The sequence below is a fragment of the Sceloporus occidentalis genome, unplaced genomic scaffold, assembly GCF_023333645.1.
Source record: "Sceloporus occidentalis isolate IW3139 unplaced genomic scaffold, rSceOcc1.0.p SCAF_3, whole genome shotgun sequence".
NCBI classification, from domain to species: Eukaryota; Metazoa; Chordata; class Lepidosauria; order Squamata; family Phrynosomatidae; genus Sceloporus; species Sceloporus occidentalis.
In genome coordinates, this window is record NW_028316983.1 from 6,592,742 (window position 1) to 6,618,539 (window position 25,798).

Sequence of the window (25,798 nt, forward strand, 5' to 3'; positions counted from 1 at the left end):
GAAGAATATAAATTTTATTGGACAACAATCCCTGAACAGTTTCTCTGGCTCCAGTTTTAGCAACTCAGTTCCGCTCAGTTACAGAACTGTTCCTATTTATCTATTTATTTATTTATTTTCCTTTCAACTGAAACAGCCAGAGGCAAAAGATCTTAAGAGCATTTGCATCTTGCGCAGCCCTCTGTGAGTACACACCACGCTGCAGCCTTTGGCTATTACTTTTGCAACTCTGCAGATAAAAGTGACAAACCTGACTGAAAATAAAAGACTAAAAGTCCACATGAACACCGTATATGAAGGTTAATAAGAATAGAAGAAGAGGCATGAGCCTCCATATCACCTCCTGTCCCCACCACAGGGTTTGTGAAATGCTTTCTTTGTTACAAAGGAATAGTTTTCTCCCATTTCTAACCCCCTTTTGCCATACAACTATACTTGAACACTGTTGACACAATTCAGGTTGAGAATAGATGGGAACCAGAACAAGAGATTTCCAGTATTCCAAGCACACAGTTTTCATTTCAATCAAGTGCTTCAAGACTCTCTAGTCCCACAGGTTAACACGATAAATAAGGAACCTCAGCCCTGTGCAACTACGGAGCATCAGTGCTCAGGCAGAATGAACAAGCACCCCGCTCTGGGCTAAAGACATCGCTTGCTGTCGTTAGGTGAAGACTTCAATCAGAATCCTCCTCGGTTATGGAGTGCTCTTGTGAGACACCTAAAGAAGACATGCATGCCCTCTTCACACGCCAGCCAAGAAAGAAACAGAAGTTCTGGGAATCTCTTCAAGAGAGAGAGAGAGTGAAAGAGAGAGGGAGGCAGACAGAAAGACAATGAGGAAGGAGTCTCTGCAGGACAAAGGTGTCCGGAATTCAGTGCCTCGGTGTTGCTCTCTACGTGATGTCCTTCTGCCTTGGGGGCCGATGGATATTCCTCACCACGCACTTCACCATCCACTCAATCCCTTCATTCACCCCTTTGCTGAAGAAAAAGAAAAAGAAAGAACACCACCCATCACTAACCTTTTACTCCGTATTTAGCAATCGCCCACATTATCTTTCTCCCAGCCCTTGTTGTCTGCAGCTACTTGTAGTAGCAGATCTTTTAAGAAAGTACGTGCTTTGCTGTTGTAGTTGTCATGAAGTCAGCTTCATCTTATGGCAACCCTATGAATATGACCTCCAGGAGCAGCGGCTATCAGTATACCTGCTCAGGCTGTGCTGTACATACACATATCTGACGATTCAGGGCATGTAAGAACAAGCTCCTTTCTTGCATATTAAATAATTTTTGTCTCTGTTTACTCAGTCCTTTGTTCTTCAGCAGAAGATAGCAAGCATAAGATAACAAGTGTTTCTGACTCCCAATTGTTGAAAAGCAGAAACAATAAAATCTTCCCCACCCTTCTGAAAAATGCAAAATTAGGTTGAAAAAACCTCAACATAGCCAGTGTTGATTTCTGCCTGAAAATGGCTTCTGAGCTTCATTTTGGAACTGATCAGAAACTCCAAGACCAATCATGTGTTCAAAGGGCATCACCCTTCATTCAGTCTCAGCTTACATCTATGGACTTGAACCAAGAATATGGATCAATCTTAGGGTTCTAGTCAAATAATGGGACCGTGCAACTCAAAAGAGTGCCCACCCTCTGTTTTAGGCCATAAGACTAACTGGGATTCTTTCCCCTTTGCCACACCCAGCTAACTCACACAAGTAGAGTCTTTAAGTAATCTTAAGTGTAAATTTATGGCTTGGGATATCCACTAAAAGAGCTAGTGGTTTATGGTTTGCGTGTCGGACAATGACGCTGGAGAATAGGGTTTGAACCTCCACTCAGCCACGGAAACCCACTAGGTGACCTCAATCAAGTCCCACTCTCTCAGGCTCAAACACAAACCTGCTGAGTAAATTGTGCTAAGAAAACCCTGTTATAGGTTTGCCTTAAGTTGCCATAAGTCAGAAATGACTTGAAGACACAACAACAACAACAATAACATCCACTAAGCACAGTAGCTCTCAGATATGAGTATGCAGCCACCCAGAGAAATGTTATTTTGTCAAAGCTGACTTGGAGCTGTCAAATGATAAAACCACAGCATCCACACCACAGCATGGAATGTGTCTCTCTCGCTTCTGCTGGTGACGTCAAGTTCTCTTGATGCATTTTGGCAGAACACTATCAGTCCACCTTTCTGCACTTACCCAGTGAGAGCAGAGCAAGCTTGGGTCAGACAGTCTCTCTTCCCAATTTTGTTGATGCAGTCGCTAAAGGCAGTCTTGATGTCCGGGATTGACAGGCAGTTCTATGGGAAGGAGGGTGGAAAACATCAGATTTGCCAATAAACATTAGCTAGGAGACTCTCTTGGACTCAGATGGCATGTTTAAAGGCTCAATCCACCTGTAACTGAGTTTTCTTCTTATCTTTCTGCCTTCCACTTTACTAAGAATTATTATCCTATACTGTGATTCATATTATGTCCACAGTATGATGTATTTTATATTTTATCAAATGTTGTGAGCTGCCTTGATCTTATGGGGAAGGCAGCATATAATTAAAACTTCTTATTATTACTATTGTTATTATTATTATAGCCCAAATTCAATCATTCTAGCTTCTAGTGAGAGCACATCTTCAGAAAAATGCATTTTCCTCTGCTGTATGCATTTGGATGCACTCAATCAAGGAAGCCATGGCCTTGAGCAGGGCTGTTGATAACAGGGAGATATAGAGGTTTCCTATTCTGAGTTTGAAAAAAAAGGTATTTTTAAAATGTCCAACACTGCAAGTGAATTACCCATCTGAAAGGTGAATTACTAATGTGGAGGATTTTTAGGAGAGACAATTGATGTGCACCCTTTTTCGAAGAAAAGAGGTTATTAAGGAAATCAAGACAGGTTGAGGGCCACAAATATAGCCCTGGGACTGCACTTTGCCCATCTTTTCAGTAAAGTGTAGAGTTATACAGAAACCTCTTATAGGCTGAGAGACCATCTAAATATTAGAAATAACTTTTTAAATGTATGAGCTGTTTAGCAGTGGAAGAGACTGCCTTCCAAGGTGATGGATGCTTCACCTTTGGAGGACTTTAAATAAAGGTTGGATAGACATATTCCTGAAAGGCATTCCTGAAAGGCATAAAACTGGCCTTTGGGGTCTCTTCCCACTTTAAGATTCTATGATGCTATGTTTTTTATATATATATATATATATAATTTTTTTCCCTGGGACTGGATTGGAGACCATCTGGCTGGGTTTTGTTTTTGCTCTCTGGCACTTTGAACAGAACGTGCTTTGTGTCAGGCCATTTTGCTTTCTCATCCTAGGACTGAAAACCACTCCATAACTCTTCCTGGAAATTTAACATTCCTCTTTAATTTTCTGATTTAACATCTACCCTGAGTTGCATGTAATTTGAAAACTCCCATGATGTTGTAGACTTTTACTGGTCAGTAATGGTTTTATTTTGCTTCTGGGTCTTTTTCACAATTCCCAACAACATAATGAAAAACACACAGAGAGGAACACTGAGGGTAAAGTTTATGGGCAGATTCCAGACTTACTGCAAAACTGTTCAGCCAAGGGAAGGTGGGCACACCATTGGATTATTGACGTGTGACACATTAATAATTTTTTCAAAACCCCCAAAGTTCCAAGAAACAATGGCAGCAGGAAGTAACTAATCCCTGATATAACTGTTTGTCCTGATAGGAGTCCTGGCATGCCAGAGGGAAGTGAACATCACACCAAGTTATTTTGCAGCGTTTGAGCACACAGAGGGTTGTTCTGATTACAACTGCTAATTTATTATAATAAAAAACAAGTTTAAAGTTTCCATTGCAAAAGTATTATTTGAAATGTTTCACTTGCATTTTATTACCAGTACCAAGATGTTAATACATTTATACATAGGTTCCGATCTTAACTGCCATGATGACTGGAATTTGTGGTTTCATGATGCATTGAGAAATCCCTGGCAGAGTTCTAAATCTCTCTCACCAAATTACAAATCCTGGGATCCTGCAGGATGCAAGCATGGCAGCTAAAGTGAGATTAAGATGCTATAATTGTGAAGTGTGAAAGACAGCACAGACACATAACAAATCTGGGACACAATTTTAATCTGAGGATATCTACATCTGGTTCCAATAATTGCAATCTGAGCATCTTTTCCACTCCAGGCATTGATGGTATGAAGAGAGGTAACAAGTAGTTTCTAACATACTCTAGGCTTCTACTATTGCTGCTTGATTCTGTACCAGGCCTCTTAAGCAGTGAAAGTGTTAAAGCAGCAGTGGTAAATGGATGAGTGCTGGACCTTGGAGACCAGCAGAAATAAACTGTAAAAAAATAAACAACTGCAGCCAATGGGCACAAACATGATACCGTTTAAGTACCCTTTATCAAGAATGCCAAAATCCTCCAAAATCCAAAATAGTCCACATGGGTAGCTGAGACAGTGACACCTCTGCTTGCTGATGGTTCAGTGTACACAAACCTTGTTTCATATACAAAATTATTTAAAATGTTAATTATAATATTACCTTCAGGCTATATGTATAAGGTATATAAAAACATAAATGAATTTTATATTTAGACTTGGTCCCATCTCTAAGGTATTTTATTATGCATATACAAATATTCCAAAATCCCACCCCCCCAAAAAATCCAAAATCTAAAACACTTCTGGAACCAAGCATATAAGATAAGGAAGACTCAACACGTAACACTCCCTGGAAGTGGAAAAAACAGTAATTGTTGAGCTCTCATGTCGGATTGCTTGAGATGCATTAAACTACAATGGCCAGAATTAAATTATTAGCCCCAATTACAGCAGACACATTGAAACTATTGGATTTACAGAAGTTTTGGCTTACTGTTCAGGGGTCTATCCTGCTTGGCACTAGTAATTCTATTTAGGCCATGGTGGGACTCACAGAGCCCTCTCCATGTTGTCAGATGGCATTTCCCAACAGCCCTATCCAATATAACCAAGGGGAAGAAATGCTAGAAACTGCAGCCCAACACCATCTGGAGGGCTGTATGACTCCCACTCTTAAAATGTAGGTCATTTAAAAAAAAAAATCCCAATTCAACAAACCCAGAGGCTGGAAACAATATTTTTTGGACCAGTTTCCAGACACACCTGCATCCATACCTACACCTGGTTGTCAGCATAGCCGGCTTGTTCTTAACTGATACTAAACATTTTGTATACCTAATTTTACAGAGGTTGTCTCTGACTGCAGAGATTTGTAGCACCCTCCCCACCACACAGAGATTGCTAAGACATATGTGATCACTTTTCATGAAAATCAAACACAGAAAGAAAGAAATTCCATCCTGGTGAGCTTACAGAGCAGCTTGACATTTTAACACAATACATATATGGTAACAACTTCCCTACCAAATGTCTCCATGCTGTAATTCTTCAAGTGATGTCACCTTTAGCAAATGTCACTTTCCATAAAATCAGACGCCAGTAACGTACTATGAATTTCCCAGACCTATGAAATAAAGTTAACTGAAGCACCACAACTATGGCTTTGTGGTGTCAAATTATAAAGAAAAGTAGGAATGGAAAGGTGGGGGAGGTTTCTTATTTATGTGGATTGTTGTCAGAAAAAGAGGGGTACTTGAGTTGGTCAAATGCTAGTCACGTATTTTTAAAGCAACACTTCAATCTTTCTCAAGTTTTCAAACATTTTTAAAGGAAATGTGTGGTGTATGTAACATGAGATGTGAATGTGAACTTTTCCTGGAAGAGTCATTTTAGGCTTTTATGCCCTGGAAAAGTCTGTCCACACCGAAAAGAAGAAATATATAAATCATATAACCATACAGTTTGAAGAAATGTAGCAAGGAGCAGATAGTCCTTCAGTCTTTAACTAACTGGTTGGGATATAAAGATTTGCAGTGGCTGTGCTGGGGTTTTTTATATGTAAAATGTATTTAAGGGGTTTTAATTGTTTTTAAATTAATGTTTTAAACTGTACTGATTACTGAATGCTTTTTAAGCTCTTCAGTCCCATGCTGTCTTATTTTGTTTCAATTTGTATTGTAAGCCACATTATGTCTCATTATTAGGAGATAAGTGGGACATAAACCAAATAAATAAAAAGACCCAAGGTCCCGAAGTCTAGTCTTGGCAATACCAGGGTCTCGGTTTTAAAATATTTTAAAATTATTATATTTTTTAACCTTCATGACTGGGATGCTTTTGAGCAAAGCCCCTGTGCCTCCAGATCCGCTTTATTTAAAAAAAAAAATTCTGCGTCCTATATATTCCCTAAAAGCATCCTCAGAAAGTAAGTGTGTTTGAGAGAGTGGTGGTTATGGGTATATATGGAGATACAAAAGGCGAAAATATTGGAAATCTAGAAAGGGTGGTAGAGAGCAGCTGGGGTATAAACCCAACTGTACTATTATCCAGTCCATTTTTCAGCATCTAATCAAACAAGGATATAATCATCTGATTCTCTTAAATGCTTTCCAGACATCAAAATATGCCAAGTCCATGGCATTCCCAACACTTACCAGGGTACATTTGTATCTGGCACTACTTGCACTTCATAAAATATGTCCTGGTCACTATTAATTCATTCTCTTCTAGATCTTCATAGTCTGACAGCTCATACACTGATTTAGGCTACATCTGAACTGCAGAAATAATCCATGTCAGCACCACTTTAATGGCCATGGCTCAATGCTAAGGAATTTTGGGATCTGTAGTTTTGTGAGATACTTAGCCTTCTCTGTCAGAGAACTCTGCTGCCACAACAAACTACAAATCCTAGAATTCCACAGCACTGAGCCATGGCACTCAAAAGTGGTGTCAACCTGGATTATTTCTGCAGTGCGGATGCAGCCCTACACATATATTACTGTAATGACCTTGCAAAGCTACAGGGGCTAGATTAAAAGAAAGGTTAACTCAGGGCTGGGGATAGCCAATTGACCTGGATGCAGGGGTTCTGTTAGCTAGCTAGGAGAGGGGAAGAAGGGGGCTAGGAAAAGATGAGGGATAAGAGAGCAGGGAAAGAGTCCAAGGAAAGAGACTGAAGGGTTGAGTTAGGTTTTTCAGTACTTTTGACAGGGACTGGGGGTCCGGCGATGGCAACCAGTGGAGTTGTAGGTTTTGTTTTATATCTGGGCCTAATCATCTTAAGTATTACACTTGCAAACAGAAGGAAAGAGTGAAGGAAACCTGGGCTTTAATCCAGTTGAGTTTAGTGAGTATACATCTCTTGTTCTGGTATTTTCCTAAATATACATACTGTATATGTTATCTTTATATTAGTAAAGAGCTTCACTTTTTAAAAGCCTACATGCTCAACTGCACTCAGTTTTCATATCCAAGACCCTTATTTAAGCATTCTTCTGAATGTTTAAGGCAGGGGTGGACAATTTTGACCGGTCGGAAAGGTACTGATTTTGCCTTCTTGGGAACCCACTAAGGGCTGAACCTCCTTGAATGAGAAAGAGTCTTCCAAAATCCATGAATTATTAGATTTTTTTTTGGGGGGGGGGGTACTCATACCTTTGCCTTCCATTGGGAAAGATGGAGAAAGAGACCTGGGGAACTATATGGGTAGGAACAGGGAGCTCCTGTTGGTTAGCCCACTCTTCTTTGCCCAAAGGCTTAAGAAAAAGGAAAAGCAATGACAAGAGCTGGGGAGAGATAATTCAGATGGTGAAGCAGTACCTGGTTTCAGCTTGGCAGGAAGAAAATATGATGGCAGACACACATGGAGCACACCCTGCTTTTCCTTCCCCTTAGAGCCCAGACCAGGCACATCTTCATCATCTGAATTCCCTCCTTCCTGCCCTCTTCCCTGTCTCCACAAGTAAGCAGCAGATGCTGCCCCTCCCAGGGCTTGACAGCTGCAAGGGCAGAGGAAGGACACAGTTGTGTGGGAAGAATGTTATATTCCACATGGGCAATGTAGGATCTTTGCCAGCATCTTCCAGTTCTCCTAGCCCTATGTATCATTTTATCCCAAGCACCCTCTTCCAGCCTTTCTTCTAACCTCTGCCTCCTTGGAAATCTCCATCTTTTAGTGTGCTTTGAAGAGTGCATCTCATGTCTCACCTCAAACTATCTCATCCTTCCAGAGAAGCGTAAAGTGTCAATAAGGTGTTCTTTGAACCCTTCACCTTCTCTTCTAGCAGAGCTACTAGCCTGAACTGGAGCATGTGTCATTCCTACCAACCTCAGGGAGGAAGACAACATCCCTCTACAAGTTACCACAACAGTTAATTTAGGGACGATAGTAATAGGGTCCCTAGATGACTACATACTCACCCTGGGCTCCAAGTAAGCCTTCCTTGTTAATTCCCCTTTGCTCACCCCACTCAGTTACTATATGTTTAGTTAAAAGGGAGTTGTGCCAAATATGCAACAAGCCAGTCCTTTGCTCTGCTCCTGAAGCATGGAAGATATAGCCATAGAAAATCACTTTTCTTACTGGAAATTACTTGGTTTGTCTCTTGATATACTGGCAGTTACTGCAAGTGACCAGTAAGAGAAGCTGGAAAGCAAGAAGTCTTCACTTCTGCAGTCTATAGAAATACATTCTTGCCTTCACAGAATATTTGACTGGGCCACTTGGTCAGTGTCCAACCTTTACAAGAAGAGATAATGGCACCCAAAGCTCCCAACAAGAGGAACCCTGAAATAAATTATGACATTTTGACACAGACTGTTTTGCTTGAAGCACTGGGGACTGGGAGTATTGTTGCTTTAGGACAGGGAGTTGTACTAGGAAGATGATCTTCAGTCTCTTCCAGCCCCCAGGGAAATGGTCTAAGATCAGCAGCTAACTGGCAAGATGAACAGAGAAACGTGGCCAGACAGAGATCCAAGAATTTCTAAGACATCTTTCCAGAGTTAATTTACTAAAACTAGAGGAATATTGATCAATTTTTTCTATGGTATAACTACAACTAAACCGACACATTCAGCAGTACATTGCATCAGTTCAAATGGATTAGATCACTAGAACTCTAATTTCTGAATCTTCCTCCAAACAAAGAGAAAACATCAGCACTCCTTAAGTAAAAAATGACAGGACATAAGCAGGCTGCCTGGCTAGTCTCCCGTTCTTTCTGCTGGTCTAAGCTTCATCAACCCCCAGCACAGCACTTTCAATATGGGGGAGCATTTAAAAGTGGTACTCCAATGTTTAAGGGCCAGCATAGTGTAGCAGTCTCAGTGCTGGACTAGGGCTCCATGAGAACAGGCTTCAAATCTTCTCTCAGTCACAGTAACCCACTGGCAGACCTCGGCCAGGTCCCACACCCTCAGCCTTAGAGGAAAGCAATGGCAACCCTCCTTGGAATAAATCCTGCCAAGAACACACTACAACAGGGTCTCTGTAAGTTGGAGTCAACTTAAAAGTGCATCTCAATAAGAACCTCCAGTCTTAAAATGTTCAGTCCAAGCTCAGTCAGGACTTTACCACCACACAGGAGGGTCTATTTTCAACTAAAGAATCTTGTGGGTATCCTAAATACTTCTGCATGATACCATTCTAAAGTTTTCTCCATCCTATTATGTGCTGATGGGTGGAAAGAGGTAGACCAGAAACAAAATGTGGCTCACTTGCATGACAGCTTCGCACTCCATATTCCATCAGTTGCTTTTCAAACCACAACACCTTTTTTGGCAGCTTTAACAGACTATCTTACCATCTTTATGAATGAATGTATTTGCACATCAGGCAGAATCCCTACATAGGCTCCAAAGAATTCAGAACCATGGCCATGACTCCTTAATTTATATTATGTTCAGGCCAGACTAGACAAAATGTTTATTTGAATTGCATCCTTTCTGTACACATTCAAAGGTCATTCTACTGCATTTAAAAACAAATGATGATGGAAGACCAAAAAAGAGCATGTAGTATTCGCCACTAGAAGTATAGCAAGCCAAATGACGTCAGTAATGACTTTTCAAAGTGAAGTCAAAAGGGCTAATTCTGTTGAGCTTGTTGCAAGAAACCATCAAATGGTCCCTGAAAGACTAAGTTTAACTCCAGCTAAGATCTAAAATACTATTTTCATAAAGTGGCAATGAAACTACAAATCTGAACTTTTAGAGGCCTAGTAAGACACAGATACATAGGACAGCTGAGCTTGCTAAAACTGCTGTGAATCTTTGAGTTAAGAGTTCCTCACTTCGGCAATACATGCGTCTCATTCCAGTTTTATTAAACTTTGTACTTTCCTTTTGTGTGCAAGGATTTTGCTCTAGACAGAACAACTGTAAAGACCTTTGGTAAATAAACCACTTGCATGACAGACGTATGGGCATAAATGTCAGGGATGATGGGAGTTGTAGCTCTTCACTTCTGGCTCGAACTCACCACCTTGTTACGCACCGGCGCTGACCAGTTTTGGTCAGTGGTTAAAGCTTTGCTCTAAAGCAGCAGAGTTACAGAGAATAGGCTGAAGACCCTGACAAACTCTCCAAGCCTTCTCACTCTTGCTTCCACAGAAGTCTTCCCACTTCTTCAGGATCCAGCTGGCTCTTGTATCTTCACTCAAGACACCAGACAACTCAGTAGTCTTATATAAAAGATCTACTTTATTCTACTATATACAGCTCCAAAACTATCCAACACAACTCCAATACAACAATACTCCACAACTACTACCCACTACTACCCAGAATTAATGATTTCATCATCTCAGCCTTGACCACTTAACAATTCTCAGGTGTGTTCAATTATCCACTTTGCATTTCTGTCCTTGGCATTTAAGACTTTTTAATTTCATTACCTTCTACACCTGTGTGGCTCTTAATTGCTTCTGCTGAGTCACCCTGACTCTCACATACATGTTTTATTTCATTCACTGTATATCCCATGTTGCTTTTTCCTTAACAATAAAGTCTCAAGAATTAGTGCTCACTTTGTCCAGTGCAGGAGCTGTTATTCTCAAAAGGGTAAATTGCACACATTATGTGTAAGTATAATTTAAGATTGCATGCATCTCAGGGCAGGAACCTCTCCTCTACACAATAAGTGCAAGATGTATAATTTGATCTAGGGAAAAACGGTATACAAATAAAATTTATTATTATTATTATTAGTAGTAGTAGTAGTATTTGAGTATCTTTATGCAAAACATCAGACTATACATATGTGAAGGAATTACATCTTGTGTTTATTATGCAGTATTGTCACTGGGTATGACACTTATTTTATTGCAATGCATGGGCTTAATAGTCTTTTTATGTTGTTTTGCATTGATATATTTGGAGTTATTGTTCAGTATCTAAGTTTAGTTTCTTGTAAACTACAAAGGATTTGTGGAGAATAGAAAGTGAAGGCAAAATTTGGTATCTAAACCAGCCAGACCTAGAACTTGGCAGGGATTGTGAATGTGAGAGTTGGAAGAAAGTGAAAAGTAGATGCTGAGGAAAAAGAGCTGAAAATACAATAGAAGTGAAGTAGCAAGATGGCAGAGTGGAGAGAAGGAGGCCAACAAGAAGTAACCCAAGGAAGGCATTAGATGCAGATGCCAGAGTGTGAGACTTGATCTGTGGGAAAACAATTCTGGGGGAAAAGCTTGCCAGAAGGCATCTGCAAAGAACGGCTTACCTAGAATCTGAGAGCAGAAAAAGTGGAGGTTGGAGGGTGCTATACTTTGTATGTATGAGACAATATGACTCAGTAGAAAAAATGATAATGCTTGGTAAAGTGGAAGGCAGTAGAAAAAGTCAATACAGGTAGACTGATTCAACCAAGGAAGCCTCGACTGCCCTGAGTTTGCAAGACTTGAGCAGGGCTGTGGATACTGGAGGTCTCTCATTTATAGGGTTGCCATAAGTTAAAATTGATGTGATGGCAAATAAGCACAACAGCAAATGTGCGTGCAGCCAAAAATCCCTCAAAATGCCCCCCAACAATATTTTAGGAGTAAAAATGAACGCTAATTAATATTATTATTTCTACTTTCAGTTTCTGAGCATAATGCTCCATGTACACAAGAAAGGGAAATTTAGTTTATAAAAACTTGTATCACAAGAGGTCAGTTTGCTTTCAACTGGCATGAGAAACTTCATTGTTCTTGTACAAACCGTCATCTCTAAAGCACTGGGAAGAAAGAATTCAAGAGTGTAACAGAAACCAGAATACAGAGTATAAGAAATATTCAGTTTATATCAAGGCCTGCACAACATACGGCCTTCAAGGCTCCACCACCACCCAGTTTTCTTCCAGGAAAGAGCTGGGTGGTGGAGGAAGAAGAAGGGCAAACAGTCGCCCCAGTACCCAGCTTTCTCCTGGAAAAGAACCAGGTGGCAGAGGAGAAGGATGGGTGAACGTTCATCCCTCAAGGTTCTTCCACTGCCCAGTCTTCCCCTGTGGAAAGGGTTGGGCAGAGGAGGAGGAGGAAATTAATATTATTAATTAATAATTAAAATAGGCCTTGCCATTCCACAAGAGAACAATACACAGATTAACATGCAAATCACCTCCTCTCAACCAACAGTATATATATAGCCTATTCTCTTCCATGTCAGCATTCTCTGAAGATGTCAGGAATAAACTCTTCTAGAACACAGTCTCATAGCCTGCAAAACCCACAAAAAACCTATGGATGCCGGCAGTGAAAGCCTTCGACTTCACAATGATTAAAATAGTTTACTCATTAATTATACCTTTATTTGGAAAATGAGCTGCTAAAAATGTATCTGTTGCCCAAAGAAGTGTGGCTTATTTTAATTTTGGCTCCTACCTACTGCCAAGTTGTGCAGGTCTGGCATAATCCTTTTGAGATAATGTGAAGTTCTGAGATGTGAAGTTTCTCAGCTAACCTTCGTTTTTAGTTAGTGACCGCTTCCCTCTAGAGGAAAGCAAATGCCAGTGCAATCTGTGAAATTAACAGAAAATTAATTGCAGTGGCCAAGTGAAATAGACTATAGCAATGCATTAGGAACTGGAAGGAGCTCATCAGAAAAGATGAAAATGTTTTGTCAGTAAAATTATACTCCTTTAAAAATAATTATGTACGTATTTCATTCAAGATGGCCAGAATTGAAGAGAGGTCAGCTTTGGGATCGATTTTATAAAAATAACCTAAATATTCCCACAAATGCACTCTAGTTTCAGACTCAGCACCTGAGATCTTTATACATTATGGGGCAAGAAGCCCAATTCTTCACTTTGGAATAAACTGCTATGAGAAACCAAGAAACACAAGCATTCACTGTCAGATGCAGCTCCAAGTATAAATGCAGAGTTACAGCTGAATATTAAAATGGCAAAAGTAATGACCACAGATGCTTTATATCATTTAAAGTGCATACTGAAGACATTAAAGATTTCCTATACCTTGGTTCAGTCTTTAACCAAAATAGATACTGCAGTCAAGAAATCAGAAGAGTATGAACAGAAAAGGCAGTCAGAACTAGACAAGATCCGCAACTGTAAAGGCAAATAAGGGTTTTATGTATACCATGGATGAATAAAAAAAGTTAATGGATGGGTATTAGAGCAAGTCAAGCCTGAAATCTCACTAGGAGCAAAGATGACTAAACTGAGACTATCATACTGTGGATATATCATGAAATGACGTGACTCACTGGAAAAGGAGGTAATGCTTGGTAAAGAGGAAGGCAGAAGGAAAAGTGAGAAATCACGCTAGAAGATTCAGTCAAGAAAGCCACAGCCGAGTTTGCAAAACCGTTTGAACAGGGCAGCTGATGAATGCAGATCTTGAAGGTCTCTCATTTGTAAGGTCACTGTAAGTTGATGTCGACCTGGCAGCAAATAACAACAACCACCAGCTCCAGCCTAAAGTACTGTGAGCACATCAGTGATCTACAAGCCCAGACTGGACAAAGACCAGGTTCCATTAGAGTGCATCTGCACTGTAGAAACAATGCAGTTTGACCCCATTTTAATTGTCATGGCTCCATCCTACAGAATCCTGGGATTTGTAGTTTAGTGAGGCACCATCACTCTTGGGCAGAGAAGGCCAAAGACCTTGCAAAACTATAAATCCCAGAATTCCATAGGATGGAACTACAGCAGTAAAAGTGTTGGTTTTTTTTTAATTTTTAACTTTGTAATGCTTTAATTGGGTAATTTTAATTGTCTTTTAACATTTTGTTTTAATGTGTTTTTATATGAGCTGCCTTGTGCCCCTTTTTGGGAGAAAGGTGGCATAGAAATTAAATAAATAAATAAAAATATTATTATACAATTATATATAGATGCACCATTACTGATTTTAGATAGGAAGCTTGCCCCCACTTAAAGAGTACCCTTAAAACACATATTCCCCAGCAACAAAAGTCCACATAACAGGAACACAAGCACTCGATGAACACTGCAATATCCATATGCCAGCTCTGTCCCCATAGCTACTCAAGCTACGCTCCTGCAAGATCTCTTTCCCGTGCTCACCTTTGAAAGACGCTGTCATCTGCCAGCAAGGCCGCTCTGCCTTCTATACAAGGCAAGCAGATCAATTACTGCCCCCCCCCCAACAAATATGTAATAAAAAGGCATAGATGCAATGCTGGGAAATTGTAGAAGTACATTTCTGTCTCCATTGGCTACTGCTGACCTTGCCATTCTCCACTAGAGGAAATGGTGGAATTTTGGATTGATGAAAAAGTTTAATTTTATTTGTTTTGGCTGAGATCGAGACATTGGTTTCCTATCGAAGTAGAATTAACAAAACAAGACTGGGATTATAGTGTGTCTATCAATTACTGCTTATATGCTGATAAAGTGGACTAGAGTCCAGGAAAGCTTATGGTGAAATGTCACTTTCAAAGGTGTTGTTAGACCTACTTCCTTTTCCTTATATTGAAACATGTTAATACAGCTTTCACCTGACATGGCTGTGGTGAACAGTCACTTGATTTATTTATTTATTTTTATTTATTTATTTGATTGATTTATCAGTCCTGGCACAGAACTGCATTTCACTGTAATCTTTTGTCTCTTGCAATTGCCAAGGGTTACCAGAACAGTCTCAACACATTACGACCACAAACACTTTTTGTATTACTCTGAATGTACAGGAAAGAGCCAGAAATACTTCAGAGAACATTCCCTGGAACTTAGTAGACTATGAATATCACACCAGCTGTTTCTGGCAACAAAAATATCACAGTGTGAAGGGAAAGGATGAAATCACAGCTTATTTATTGGTATATAAAGATAAAAGTGACCTATACATTTTGAAAGGGAAAGTGTTTTGGTTTTTGTTTCCTATTTATTTATTTATTTATTTAAATGATTTGTTCTGTTTTATCATCTGCTTTAGGGTTTACTATTTTGTTTACACACTGTTAACTGTTTTCATGGTCTACAGACCAAAGCCAATAAAAACCAATCTATAAATTCTAACACATCTTGAGCATCCCTAATCCAGAAATCCAAAAACCAAAAGTTTTTGAGTGCCTACATGATGCTTCAAGGCTTCGATTTAGGAACATGTTGGATTTGGATTTTGGAATACAAGTAGCACAGTATATACATGTACTGCATTGGCGAGGCTGGAGAGAGGAGCTATGAAATGGTGGGAGGCATGGACCGCACCAAGTACTAGGTTTGGGTTCCCACCATTTCAGAGATCTTCACATCTCTTCCCAGCCTCACATCTCTCTCCAACCTCACAAATACAGTACAGGTACATGGCACACTACTTGTATTCCAAAATTAAAAAAAATCCCAATTCCAAAACTTTTCTGGTCCGAAGCATTTCAGACGATGGGTATTCAACCTATCCAAACAAAATATAAATAAAAGGAAAAGAAGACACTAATTAGGGGGCCAGTTTTAAGTATGATACAAACTCACCTCTACATCTTGTTTGTTAGCCAAAACCAATAATGGAACACCTTCCAGAACTTCACTGGTAACCATCTTTTCTGTAAGGAAGGTGAAAGGAAAGAGGTAAAACTTGAAATCCAGTCTAAGGATGCATGTGCCCTGCAGAAATAATCCAGTTTCACATCATGTTAACTGCCATAGTGCAATACTATGAAATTCTGGGATTTGTAGTTTGTTGTGGAGCTCTCTGACAGAGAAGGCTAAATGTCTCACAAAACGACAGTTCCCAGAATACCATAGCATTGTGTCATGGCAGTTAAAGTGGTATCAAACTGGATTATTTCTGCAGTACAGATGCAGCCTAAGTCTGTTGCAATTAAAATGCTTTGACAATAAGAATTAAAGGGTTCATTTGGTGAAACATTCTGGAGACAAATTGTCAATCATAATAGAAAAGAATCTCATTTGAAATATAAACCAAAACAAATCCATGAGAAGTTCTAGGAAAATTAGCAGCTCAAATGTTAACTAGGTTTTTAGACAGTTCTGTCAAAAGAACTACCTACATACACATGTAGAACTAACATCAAATAAAAATATACTGTAGGAAGTATAACTTTGTTTATTTAGCTTTTTAGGGTGCTATCTAGCAATCTCTAAACTTCAGTTACTATCTTAACTGTTACCATCTATTATCTAGCAATCTCTACACTTACTTAACTGTTACCATCTTAACCGACATTAACAAAAACAATGTTGACAAAATATAGGCCTGTGACTCTAACATTGTGATTGTATCTTCTTTATGATTTTTAACACCTTTGCCTTATGAAGAAGCCGGTGGAGCTTAGAAAGCTTGCATGATGTATTTTGTGCATTTTTCATTGTCCCAATAAAGGTATTGCTGTTTTGTGGATTCTGGGGGTTACTGTATTTGCATACTTGCTCAACTGGCAAAAAACCCAAATAGTTTCTACTCTTCCCAAACAATTTTAAAAGTTATATACACTCCCCCTTCCACAGGCAGAACTTCCTTCCACAGCCACACTCACCAAAAGCTCGCTTAGATTCCTGAATCCGTTCTTCATCAGTAGAGTCAATAATATAGATGACACCATGGGATTCTGCATAATACTGAAGTCACATAAGAAGGCAATATGTGATTTATCATTGAACGCTTACATCTTTAAAGATTTCCCCAATGACATCTTATTTCCTTTCTGAACTTTTAAACATATACACTGTTTGTCAATATTGTTCATATATGTAATAAACAACAATACTGAAATTACAGTACAGTGGTGACTTGAGGACTGTTTTGGTGGCAACAGAAGGGACCAGAGAGCCATTATGTCTGATGCAGACGCCATTCTTTAATACTTTATATATTCTCACATTCTTGTCAGACTTGCTTTTGCCACAAACAGCTAGATCACCATGCCAGAGATGAAGATGTGTTGTTTTTAAAGTAATACATGTAGCCGTAGATGGCTTGCAAAAAGAAAACAAGCTCCGCGTAACATGGGGTATGGGTAGTAATCTGAGTAGGATGTAAACATTTTCCAGTAAGACCTTGAAAAAAAAGCAGATCCACCCTTACATCCACCCAACTTTTCTAACTCTTAAAATTGCTTAATTATTTTTAAAGTTTATATTTATATATTTTAATATTGTGGTACTGTTTTTAAATTGTATTGTTTTATACTTGTTGTTAACTGCCTTGAGTCCCTATGTTGGGAGAAAGGCGGGACATAAGAAAATAATAATAATAATAATAGTAATAATTTACTGAAAGAAAGATTTCATTTTTGATTCTATGCCACCATTTCCCCTTATAGGTAATACTGTGATACTGTTTACTTGGATAGTAACAGATGTTATGAAGCTGTGCTGTAGTAGTATGGTTACTTATAGAAACAGCAGTTATGATACTGGTACTCAGGTGGTAACTGCTATGGTGGAAGAGTCCCAGAACATTAGAGACCTGTGTCATCCTAAGCAAACTAGTAGGACATTCACAGATGACATTCCAAACTCCTGAGCTGAATCTCCAGGATTTGCCTTTTACAAGACATCTTGGGTTGGCATGTAAAAGCTGACAACGTAATTCGCATATAAAGTCAATGCAATAAGTTAGTCATGTCTTCGGTCAGATTTAGCTCTTTGTATATATAATAAATTTGGGTGTAAAATTCATAGACTGGTCAGTCTGGAAAATCAATATGCAAAGGGATTTCGTAGAACCTTTTGGACTAACTGAGCAAAAGGTGTTGCATAAGCTTTAGTAGATTTGGTCTTCCTCTTCCGATACAACAGAAGAAGTAGCCCAAGTCTACAAAAGTATATGTTACAACGTCTTTCACTCAGTTAGTATCAAAGGTACTACAAGATCCCTTCACATACTGATAATAAGTTTGGGTCACTAATACTAGCTAGGCAACACAAATTACTGTATTTGAGACATTATCTGTGCAAAATCTTGCCCCTCCAAAAGATTACCAAGATAACAAAGTATTTATCAAAACACAGTTGTTAGCTCTACCTTATCCCAGAGAGACTGAAGTTCTTCCTGTCCTCCAAGATCCCAGAACATTAGCCTGGCCTTGCCCACATCTATTGTGCCAACTAGAAGACAAGGACAGGTAGTCAAGCATAGACTTCTTTGTAACAAAACCAACTAAGTTCCTGAGAGGTGATGCCTGAACAGAATCACCCATCTGCTGGTGTTTGAAGGAGTAGCCATGTCGGTTGTGGAAGTGGGGTACAAAGTAACAGGATCCAGAAAGATATAAATTGTCTCCCTTGCTCTAACTTTACAAAGGGTTGTAAATAAGTAGTTGTTTAAGATTTGGAGACCACTCAATTGTATCATCAATGAACTACAAACAGTTTTGAAGAATAGCATAGCTCCCTGGGAAGCAGGGCTTTATTGGGCTACGGGTAAGCTCCAAATCTTAAATAACTATTTACTAACAACAGGATACATAATACGGATGATAATACATGAACAAAACTGCCACAAACCCAATTTGTATTGTGCCACAACTCTGTCCCCACATCTACTCATGCATCAGTAGTTACAGGGGCCAATAATTTCACTCACAATATCAAAGGTGAATTTACTTGCTTGCCCTTCAATGTGATAAATAATATTCTATGTCAGCAATGCCCCTCTACACGCTGCATTGGACAAACAGGAATGTCTGTATGCAAGAATATTAATGGACACAAATCTGATATTAGAAATGGCAATATCCAAAAACCAGCTGCAGAACATTTCAAACTTTCTGGGCATTTAGTAATGGATTTGCAGGTCACAGCCCTTGAACAAAGAATTTACAAAGGAAGACTAGAAATACAAATTCCGATCCATCAGCAGAGGTATGAACAAAAACAATGGCTTCACAGCACACTATGTATATTAATACAGGAGTCTTTACTACTGCATATGTAACAACGAGAATCTTCTCAGAGAAGGTTTTGAACCCAAGGAAACTGACTTTCACACACCAACACTAACTGAACACTGTGAAGATCTGAAAGACCTGTATTACCCCACCCAGCCCTTTGAAAATTTAGGGCAAGAGACAGGATTTGCATTTTTCTGGATCCTATTACATTCTGTCCCACTCCCACAACTGTATAAATATGCTTTGTACTGAAAGTCAGCACGGTATTGTGGTTTGAGCATTGGACTATGATTCTGGAGATAAGGTTTCATTCTCCACTTCACCATGAAACCCAGTCGGTGACCTTACCAAAGTTGCACACTCTCAGTCCTAGAAAACCATGTGATAGATTCATCATCATAAGTTGGAAACAACAACAAGTTCACCTAAAGAAGTGGGCTTATATCCATGAAAGCTCATGTAAAACTAAAAACCAGATAGTCTTTAAGGTGCTGCCACATTCCTTTTTGTCCCCTCCTTCCTTCTACCTTTTCAGCTGGTGGTATTGCTCTTTTGTTTTTTAAGTCAATATTTTTCAAACTGTTTTGGAGAACCTTGGAGTTCCTCAAAAGCTTATCAAGGCTTCTTCAAGAGGGAAGTCAGTGATGGCAAAGAAACATTTGTGAGAGTCAGCTGGCTCACTATTATCTGTCTTCTCCAATGTACTGCCAGAGCACTTCCAGATGTGTCCTTAATTCATGTAGACACACTATGTTATCTAATAGATTTGCTCCATGCCTTCTGTTTAAAAAAAAACTATCTACAATTCTATGCAATATGTACAAGTTCTCTTTCAGTTGAACTGAAGAGGAAAGTGTGACCCACAGAGATCAAAAACTGTGGGTGCAAACCAATGATCAACTGCATTCAGAATCTGAAGCAAGTAAACAAAACATATTAGAAAAACAGACCATGACTTCGAAATTTCAGTGGGGAAAAAGAAATCAAAGAAAGAGCTATTTGTTTAATTTTCCTTAGGAAAAAATTATGGCCACACCGATGAAAATATTTCATATTTCACTCCTTACGTATCTAAATATTAATTCTCTTACATTCGCAAACTGCACCAATATTAGAGTAGATGGCCTTAAATATTTTATACATATTTTGCCCTCTTTTTTTTCTTAAAAAAAATTAAGCATAGGTTTTGTTTTTCATTTCTTGCCTCAAAGTGATTCATGCCACCTTGGACTCGGTTCTCCCATCCTTCACCAAATTAGATTCACTTACTGTTCAAGCCCACAGTGGTTGTGATTTTGGATAAGCTCATTCCTTTGTAATTTCTGTTAAATCTTGTTTTAGTCTGTTCAAGGAAGGTCTGGGAGAAAGGGAAAAAAGATGAAATCAGGGCACTTAAACAAAGTATTTTGTGAAACACAAGAATAGTTTAACCATTAAAATAGTCTTCTAAGATTTATTAACTGCAAAAACGATTCCCGCCTCTGCTAGCCATCAGTGGAAAGTCAGTACCCAAATTAGTGATTTACATGCAATTCTTAGTGAAAAATATTCCCTCTTGACATATAACTTTAACATCCTAAGTCACAAATGAAAAAGAAGTGGATTAATGCTGAAGCAGCACAGGAGAAAGATTTTAGCATGCTCCAGAGACTTTTTCTGTTGGAATTCCAGGCAAACATCTATCTTAGAAGAACTGCAATCATACAATCTTGAAATAAAAATAAGCTAGTCGAGATGCTATATCATGGAGACAGAACATAATTTTATGTCCACAAAGTTATGGAGCAACAGAGCAATGTCACCTTGTTGATGAATTGTGGTATTGTGCAACCGACTGTAAAATCAAACATACATGTGCAAGGAATGCTTGTACAGTGGACCCTTGTTATATGCTGGGGTTTGGTTCCAAGATCCCCCGTGTATAACAAAATCTGTGTATGCTGAAGTCCCATTACATATAATGACATAGCAAAATGGTGTCCCTTATAAAAATGGAAAATCAAGGTAAATTTATCCTTTTTTGGAACATTTTCAAACTGTGTATGCTTAAATCCATGTATAAAAAAATATGTGTATAAGAAGGGCCGACTGTATGTGCAATGTACAATGTCCAACAGCACCACATGTGTAACTCTGCTTCTGCAACCCTGGACTGTACCTGTGCTGGACAAAAGTACACCAACAACACGATTCTGGCCATTGGATTTTAGGGTATAGCCACCCCACAGAATTAACACCACTTTAACTGCCATGACTCCACTTTAACTGCCATGACTCTATCCTGTAGAACCCCTGGGATTTGAAGTTAGGTAAAGTCCTGGAACTCTCTGACAGACCAGGCTGAATACTTCATCCAACTACAAATCTCAGGTTTCACAGAATAGAGTCATGGCAGTTAAAATGATTGCAATCTACTATATTCCTGCACTGTGGCTACACTGTTAGTAGGTTAGAATTTTTCAGAAACAAATCAATCAAGAACCTAGGTACTAAGGGGTTTGGTATGCTAGTGCCTGAGGAATTTGTCCTACTAAATTAAATCAGTGATGAGTTTCTCAACATTTATTTATTTGGTTTACCTCTCACCTTTTTCTCAATCATAAAACTCAAGGTAGATTACAATTAAGCAAAAAAACAAAACAAAAACAAAACCACAATGAAAGTGTTAAGTGAATAAAAACACAGCAAAAAATATCCAGCAATTTGGAAATTATGGATCAGGAAGAAACTAATCAAAGCAGTGGTCAAAAGGTGGGCTAATTGCTCAGAGGGAAAGGGCCTTTCAGATGTGTTGTACTGGCTATTTGTTGTTTTCTTTTTAATGGTTATGCTTTTAACTGCTTTTATTTCTATTGTTAGTTTATATATTTTTAATGTTTTTATTAATATTAAACCTGCCAAAATACCCTAGTGATACCAGATCCTGTCCGATCTTGGAAGCTAAGTAGGGACAGCTATGGTTAGCACTTGGATAGGAGATTGCCAACCAACATTGGGTGCTCTGTTTCAGAGAAAGTAACTGACAAAATCACCTCTGAGTAATCCTTGCCTATGAAAACCCTATGAAATTTATGAGTTTGCCATAAGTCAACAGGTGACTTGAAGACACATACACTCACTTCTATACTCACATCTGTTTTAACCTTGGTAAGGGCCTGAACAGACGGGCCAAAATAAAGCTTCTTCGGGTCACTTTGGCAGTATGTTGTTTAAATGATGCATGCGTCCTAAGAGGCCAGAAGCCATGCCAAAGCCACGCTCCAGTTCTAAGGACTAGAGCACAGCTTTGACGCAGCTTCTGGCCTCTTAAGATGCATGTGTCATTAGTTGCCTTGAGTCCTAGACTCAAGGAGGATATAATCAGGAGAAGGCAAAATGCTCCCTCACTTTCTCCCTAAACAAGAACTGGAACCCACCGTTTTCCCAGCATTGTCTAGTCCAAGTATCAAGATGCAATACTCATCCCGCCGGAACATATACTTGTAAAGCCCAGACAGCAGGGTATACATTCTGCTCCTATCAAAAGACAAAAGCAAGAGGAAAACACCCAAAAAATTAGAATATTCAGAAATGAGTTCCTTGCCACTACCTCATTTTGTTCTTCTTGGCCTAGCTTGACAGAAGGTCAGACCACTGACCTACCATCCACAGCTCACAAGAGCAACTTTTCCAGAAACATTTTGAATTATGTCACCATGAAGGAAGGGGCCACTCACGCAAATCCCAGTCAAAATAACTCTGTAGAACGAAGGTGGTCAGTTCCATGGGACAAACCCAGGCAACCTGCCCACCAGTGTATTTGAATCATTAGGCATTATTCCAGGCATGTGAGAGTCACTGATGGAAAAGCGAGATTGCAATGGCCTGGGTAACTTCTCAAGGGCATCTTCCCCATCTCTTTAACTATTTTGTGTTGCTTTTTTGATTCTGTATTTTATTCTTATTTTAACCGTTTTATTCTTTCTGGTTCCCATAGACTGAAGAGTTGTATTCAATTACTTACAGTTATTACGGCTACTATTAGTGGCCTTACATAGTAGCACCAACTTCTGTTTATATAAACCATCAGTATATGTTGGAAAGGAGAACATATGCATTTTATTTTATTTTTAAAGTTAAATGGAAAAGGCAGGGAGACAGACAGGAAATCAAGAGAGAACAATGACAGCTACTTTGCCATTTTAGCCCCTAGCCACCATCAATTCAAATGAGTAGATTGCTACCATTCTCACAGTTTAGGGAGGATGTTTTAAAACCACAGTGTCAGCTAAAGAATAAAAACCAATGAAAACAAAAACCAGGTGGTGTGGTTTTTCCATTCTATATATAACCTGTTTGAAGGAGATAACATCAGCTTTTGAACCAGTAGGTACATCTGTGGTCTTTTTCTTACATGCTGCTATACTTGGCATCTGAATAAAGTACAATACAGATACTTCTAGGTTTGCTTTGCAAGGATGTGTTCTTTAACTCTCCTGCACCAAGATGGGATGCTTTAGCACCTCAGGAAATACCATACGCACTCAACTATAAGTTCATCTCATGTTGAGGGCAGATTTGGGGGCCAAAATTAGGGTTTTTGATATGACCCATGGATAGGTCAAGACTAAAATACAGAGGCATCTAACAAAGGATGTAAAGGATGAAGCAATGGAAAACTATGCCAAAGAACTTGCAAAATCCCAGCATACACAACTGTTTGTGTTCATCCTAAAGGCTGCCTGATGAGGAGGGAACTAAAGCAAATGGTGGCTGTGCAATGTGTGGAGGAGAAGACTAGGTGCAGGCAAGACTAAGAAAACATGCACATGTCAAAAACAATGTAAAGGCAAAGAAAATGGTGACTCCATTAGCAGTGATTACAGCCTTTAACACTAATGTGATAACTTTGCCCAATTTTAACTTAGAAAAGCTGACAAAAATACAGCAATGTTTTTTGTGGGTTTTTCATGCTATGAAGCCGTATTCTAGAAGAGTTTATTCCTGACATTTCACCAGCAGCTATGGCTGGCATCTTCAGAGAATACTGGCATGGAAGAGAGTGGGGTGTACATATATATTGTTGTGTGAGAGGAGGTGATTTGCATGTTAATCTGTGTATTGTTTTGTTGCTGAATGGCAAGGTCTACAGGGTGTCTATCAAGAATTTTAATCTGTGTATTGTTTTGTTATTGAATGGCAAGGCCATAGTTGAGTATATATAGTAATTCTTGATAGACACCCTGTAGGTGTTGCCATTCAACTAGATAAGATTCTAAAGTGTAAAGATATACAGCTGACACTAAAGTTAGGGTCATACAAGCCATGGTATTCCCCATCCCTATGTACGGATGCAAGAGCCGGACAGTGAAGAAAGTGGATAAAAGACAATCAATTCATTTGAGATGTGGTGCTAGAAAGAGTGCTAAGGATACTGTGGACAGCCAAGAAGTCAAATAAATGGGTCCATGATTAAGCCTAAAATCTCCCTGGAAGCCAAGATGAGAAAGCACAACTCACTGGAAAAGACAATGATGCTAGAAAAGGTGGAGGGAAGTAGAAAGGGGAGGTCACAGGCATAGATTTACAAGACCTGAGCAGAATATTTAAGGATAGGGGGGTCTTGAATATGTCCCATCCAGAGGGTCACCATGAGTTGGGGCCTACTTGAGTTCAGCTATCAACAAACTTAAGTGTCATCCAAGCCATCATATTTTCTATCACCATGTATGTATGTGAGAGCTGGACAGTGAAGAAGGCAGAGAAGAGGAAAATCAGCTCATTTGAGATGTGGTGCTGGAGGAGAGTTCTGGGGAAAACATGGATGGCCAAAAGGACAAACAAACTGATCCTTAACCAAATCAAGCCAGAGCTCTCCCTGGAAGCCAAGATGAAGAAACTGAGGTTGTCATACTTTGGCCACATCATGAGAAGGCACATCTCATTGGAAAAGACAATGATGCTAGGAAAGGTGGAGGGAAGTCAAAAGAGAGGAAGACCTCATGCCAGATGGATAGACTCAACCAGGGTGGCCATGAGCCTGAATCTACAAGACCTAGGCAGAGTAGTCACCATATATACTCCTCTTTAAGTCGAGAAATGTATGCCCAAAAATTGACCCCTAAATCGCAGGTATTTACAGGCCAATAAGGCAATGGGATAGCAGCTCTTTCAGATTTCCCCATACAGTCAGGAGAGCAGTCCCTTTCTCTTCAGAGCCAAGCAGAAAACCCTGGGGGATTAATTGCTTTTAAGCGAACAAACGGAGTCCTTTCCCGCTTGCGCTGACGCTGTCTGGGGAGTGAAGGATGAAACGAAGCCTGGAACAAAAAGGGGAAACAAAAAAGCCTTGATTAAAAGGCCTCTTGCCGTAGGCACACACAGACACACCGAAGGAGCCTCCAAGTTCTGCCCTTGACTTATCCACGGGGCGTGTCAAAACCATAATTTTGGCCCCAAAACCTGCCCTCGATTGGTTAAAATTCAGAATTTTACTATGCTTAGAAGTTAAAAGTTATAGTGCTAAAATGGGAGCAAAAGTTGTTATTCCAGGCCATGCTTTGTTTTGGAACGTGAACAATTTGGAAATGGCTCCTAGCTTATAATTCTA

At 39.3% G+C, this 25,798-nt stretch overlaps 1 protein-coding gene across 5 annotated transcripts in view; it reads right to left on the reverse strand.

Moving 5' to 3' along the window:
* ARFRP1 (ARF related protein 1) overlaps positions 1-25,798 on the reverse strand; it is a 27,282-nt gene continuing 1,484 nt past the window's right edge. For 3 of the 5 annotated variants that reach the window (XM_089513544.1, XM_089513541.1, XM_089513543.1), the window contains exons 2-8: positions 22,626-22,725; positions 20,479-20,566; positions 18,342-18,424; positions 16,852-16,933; positions 15,827-15,897; positions 2,206-2,306; positions 1-984 (exon numbers count right to left, since the gene is read on the reverse strand). In XM_089513544.1, coding sequence (XP_089369670.1) covers positions 897-984; positions 2,206-2,306; positions 15,827-15,897; positions 16,852-16,933; positions 18,342-18,424; positions 20,479-20,566; positions 22,626-22,718 — 606 coding nt within the window. In that variant the 5' untranslated portion in view covers positions 22,719-22,725 and the 3' untranslated portion in view covers positions 1-896. Of the gene's footprint in view, positions 985-2,205; positions 2,307-15,826; positions 15,898-16,851; positions 16,934-18,341; positions 18,425-20,478; positions 20,567-22,625; positions 22,726-25,328; positions 25,509-25,798 lie in introns of all 5 variants that reach the window. The other 2 variants (XM_089513542.1, XM_089513545.1) reach the window with 2 other exon arrangements.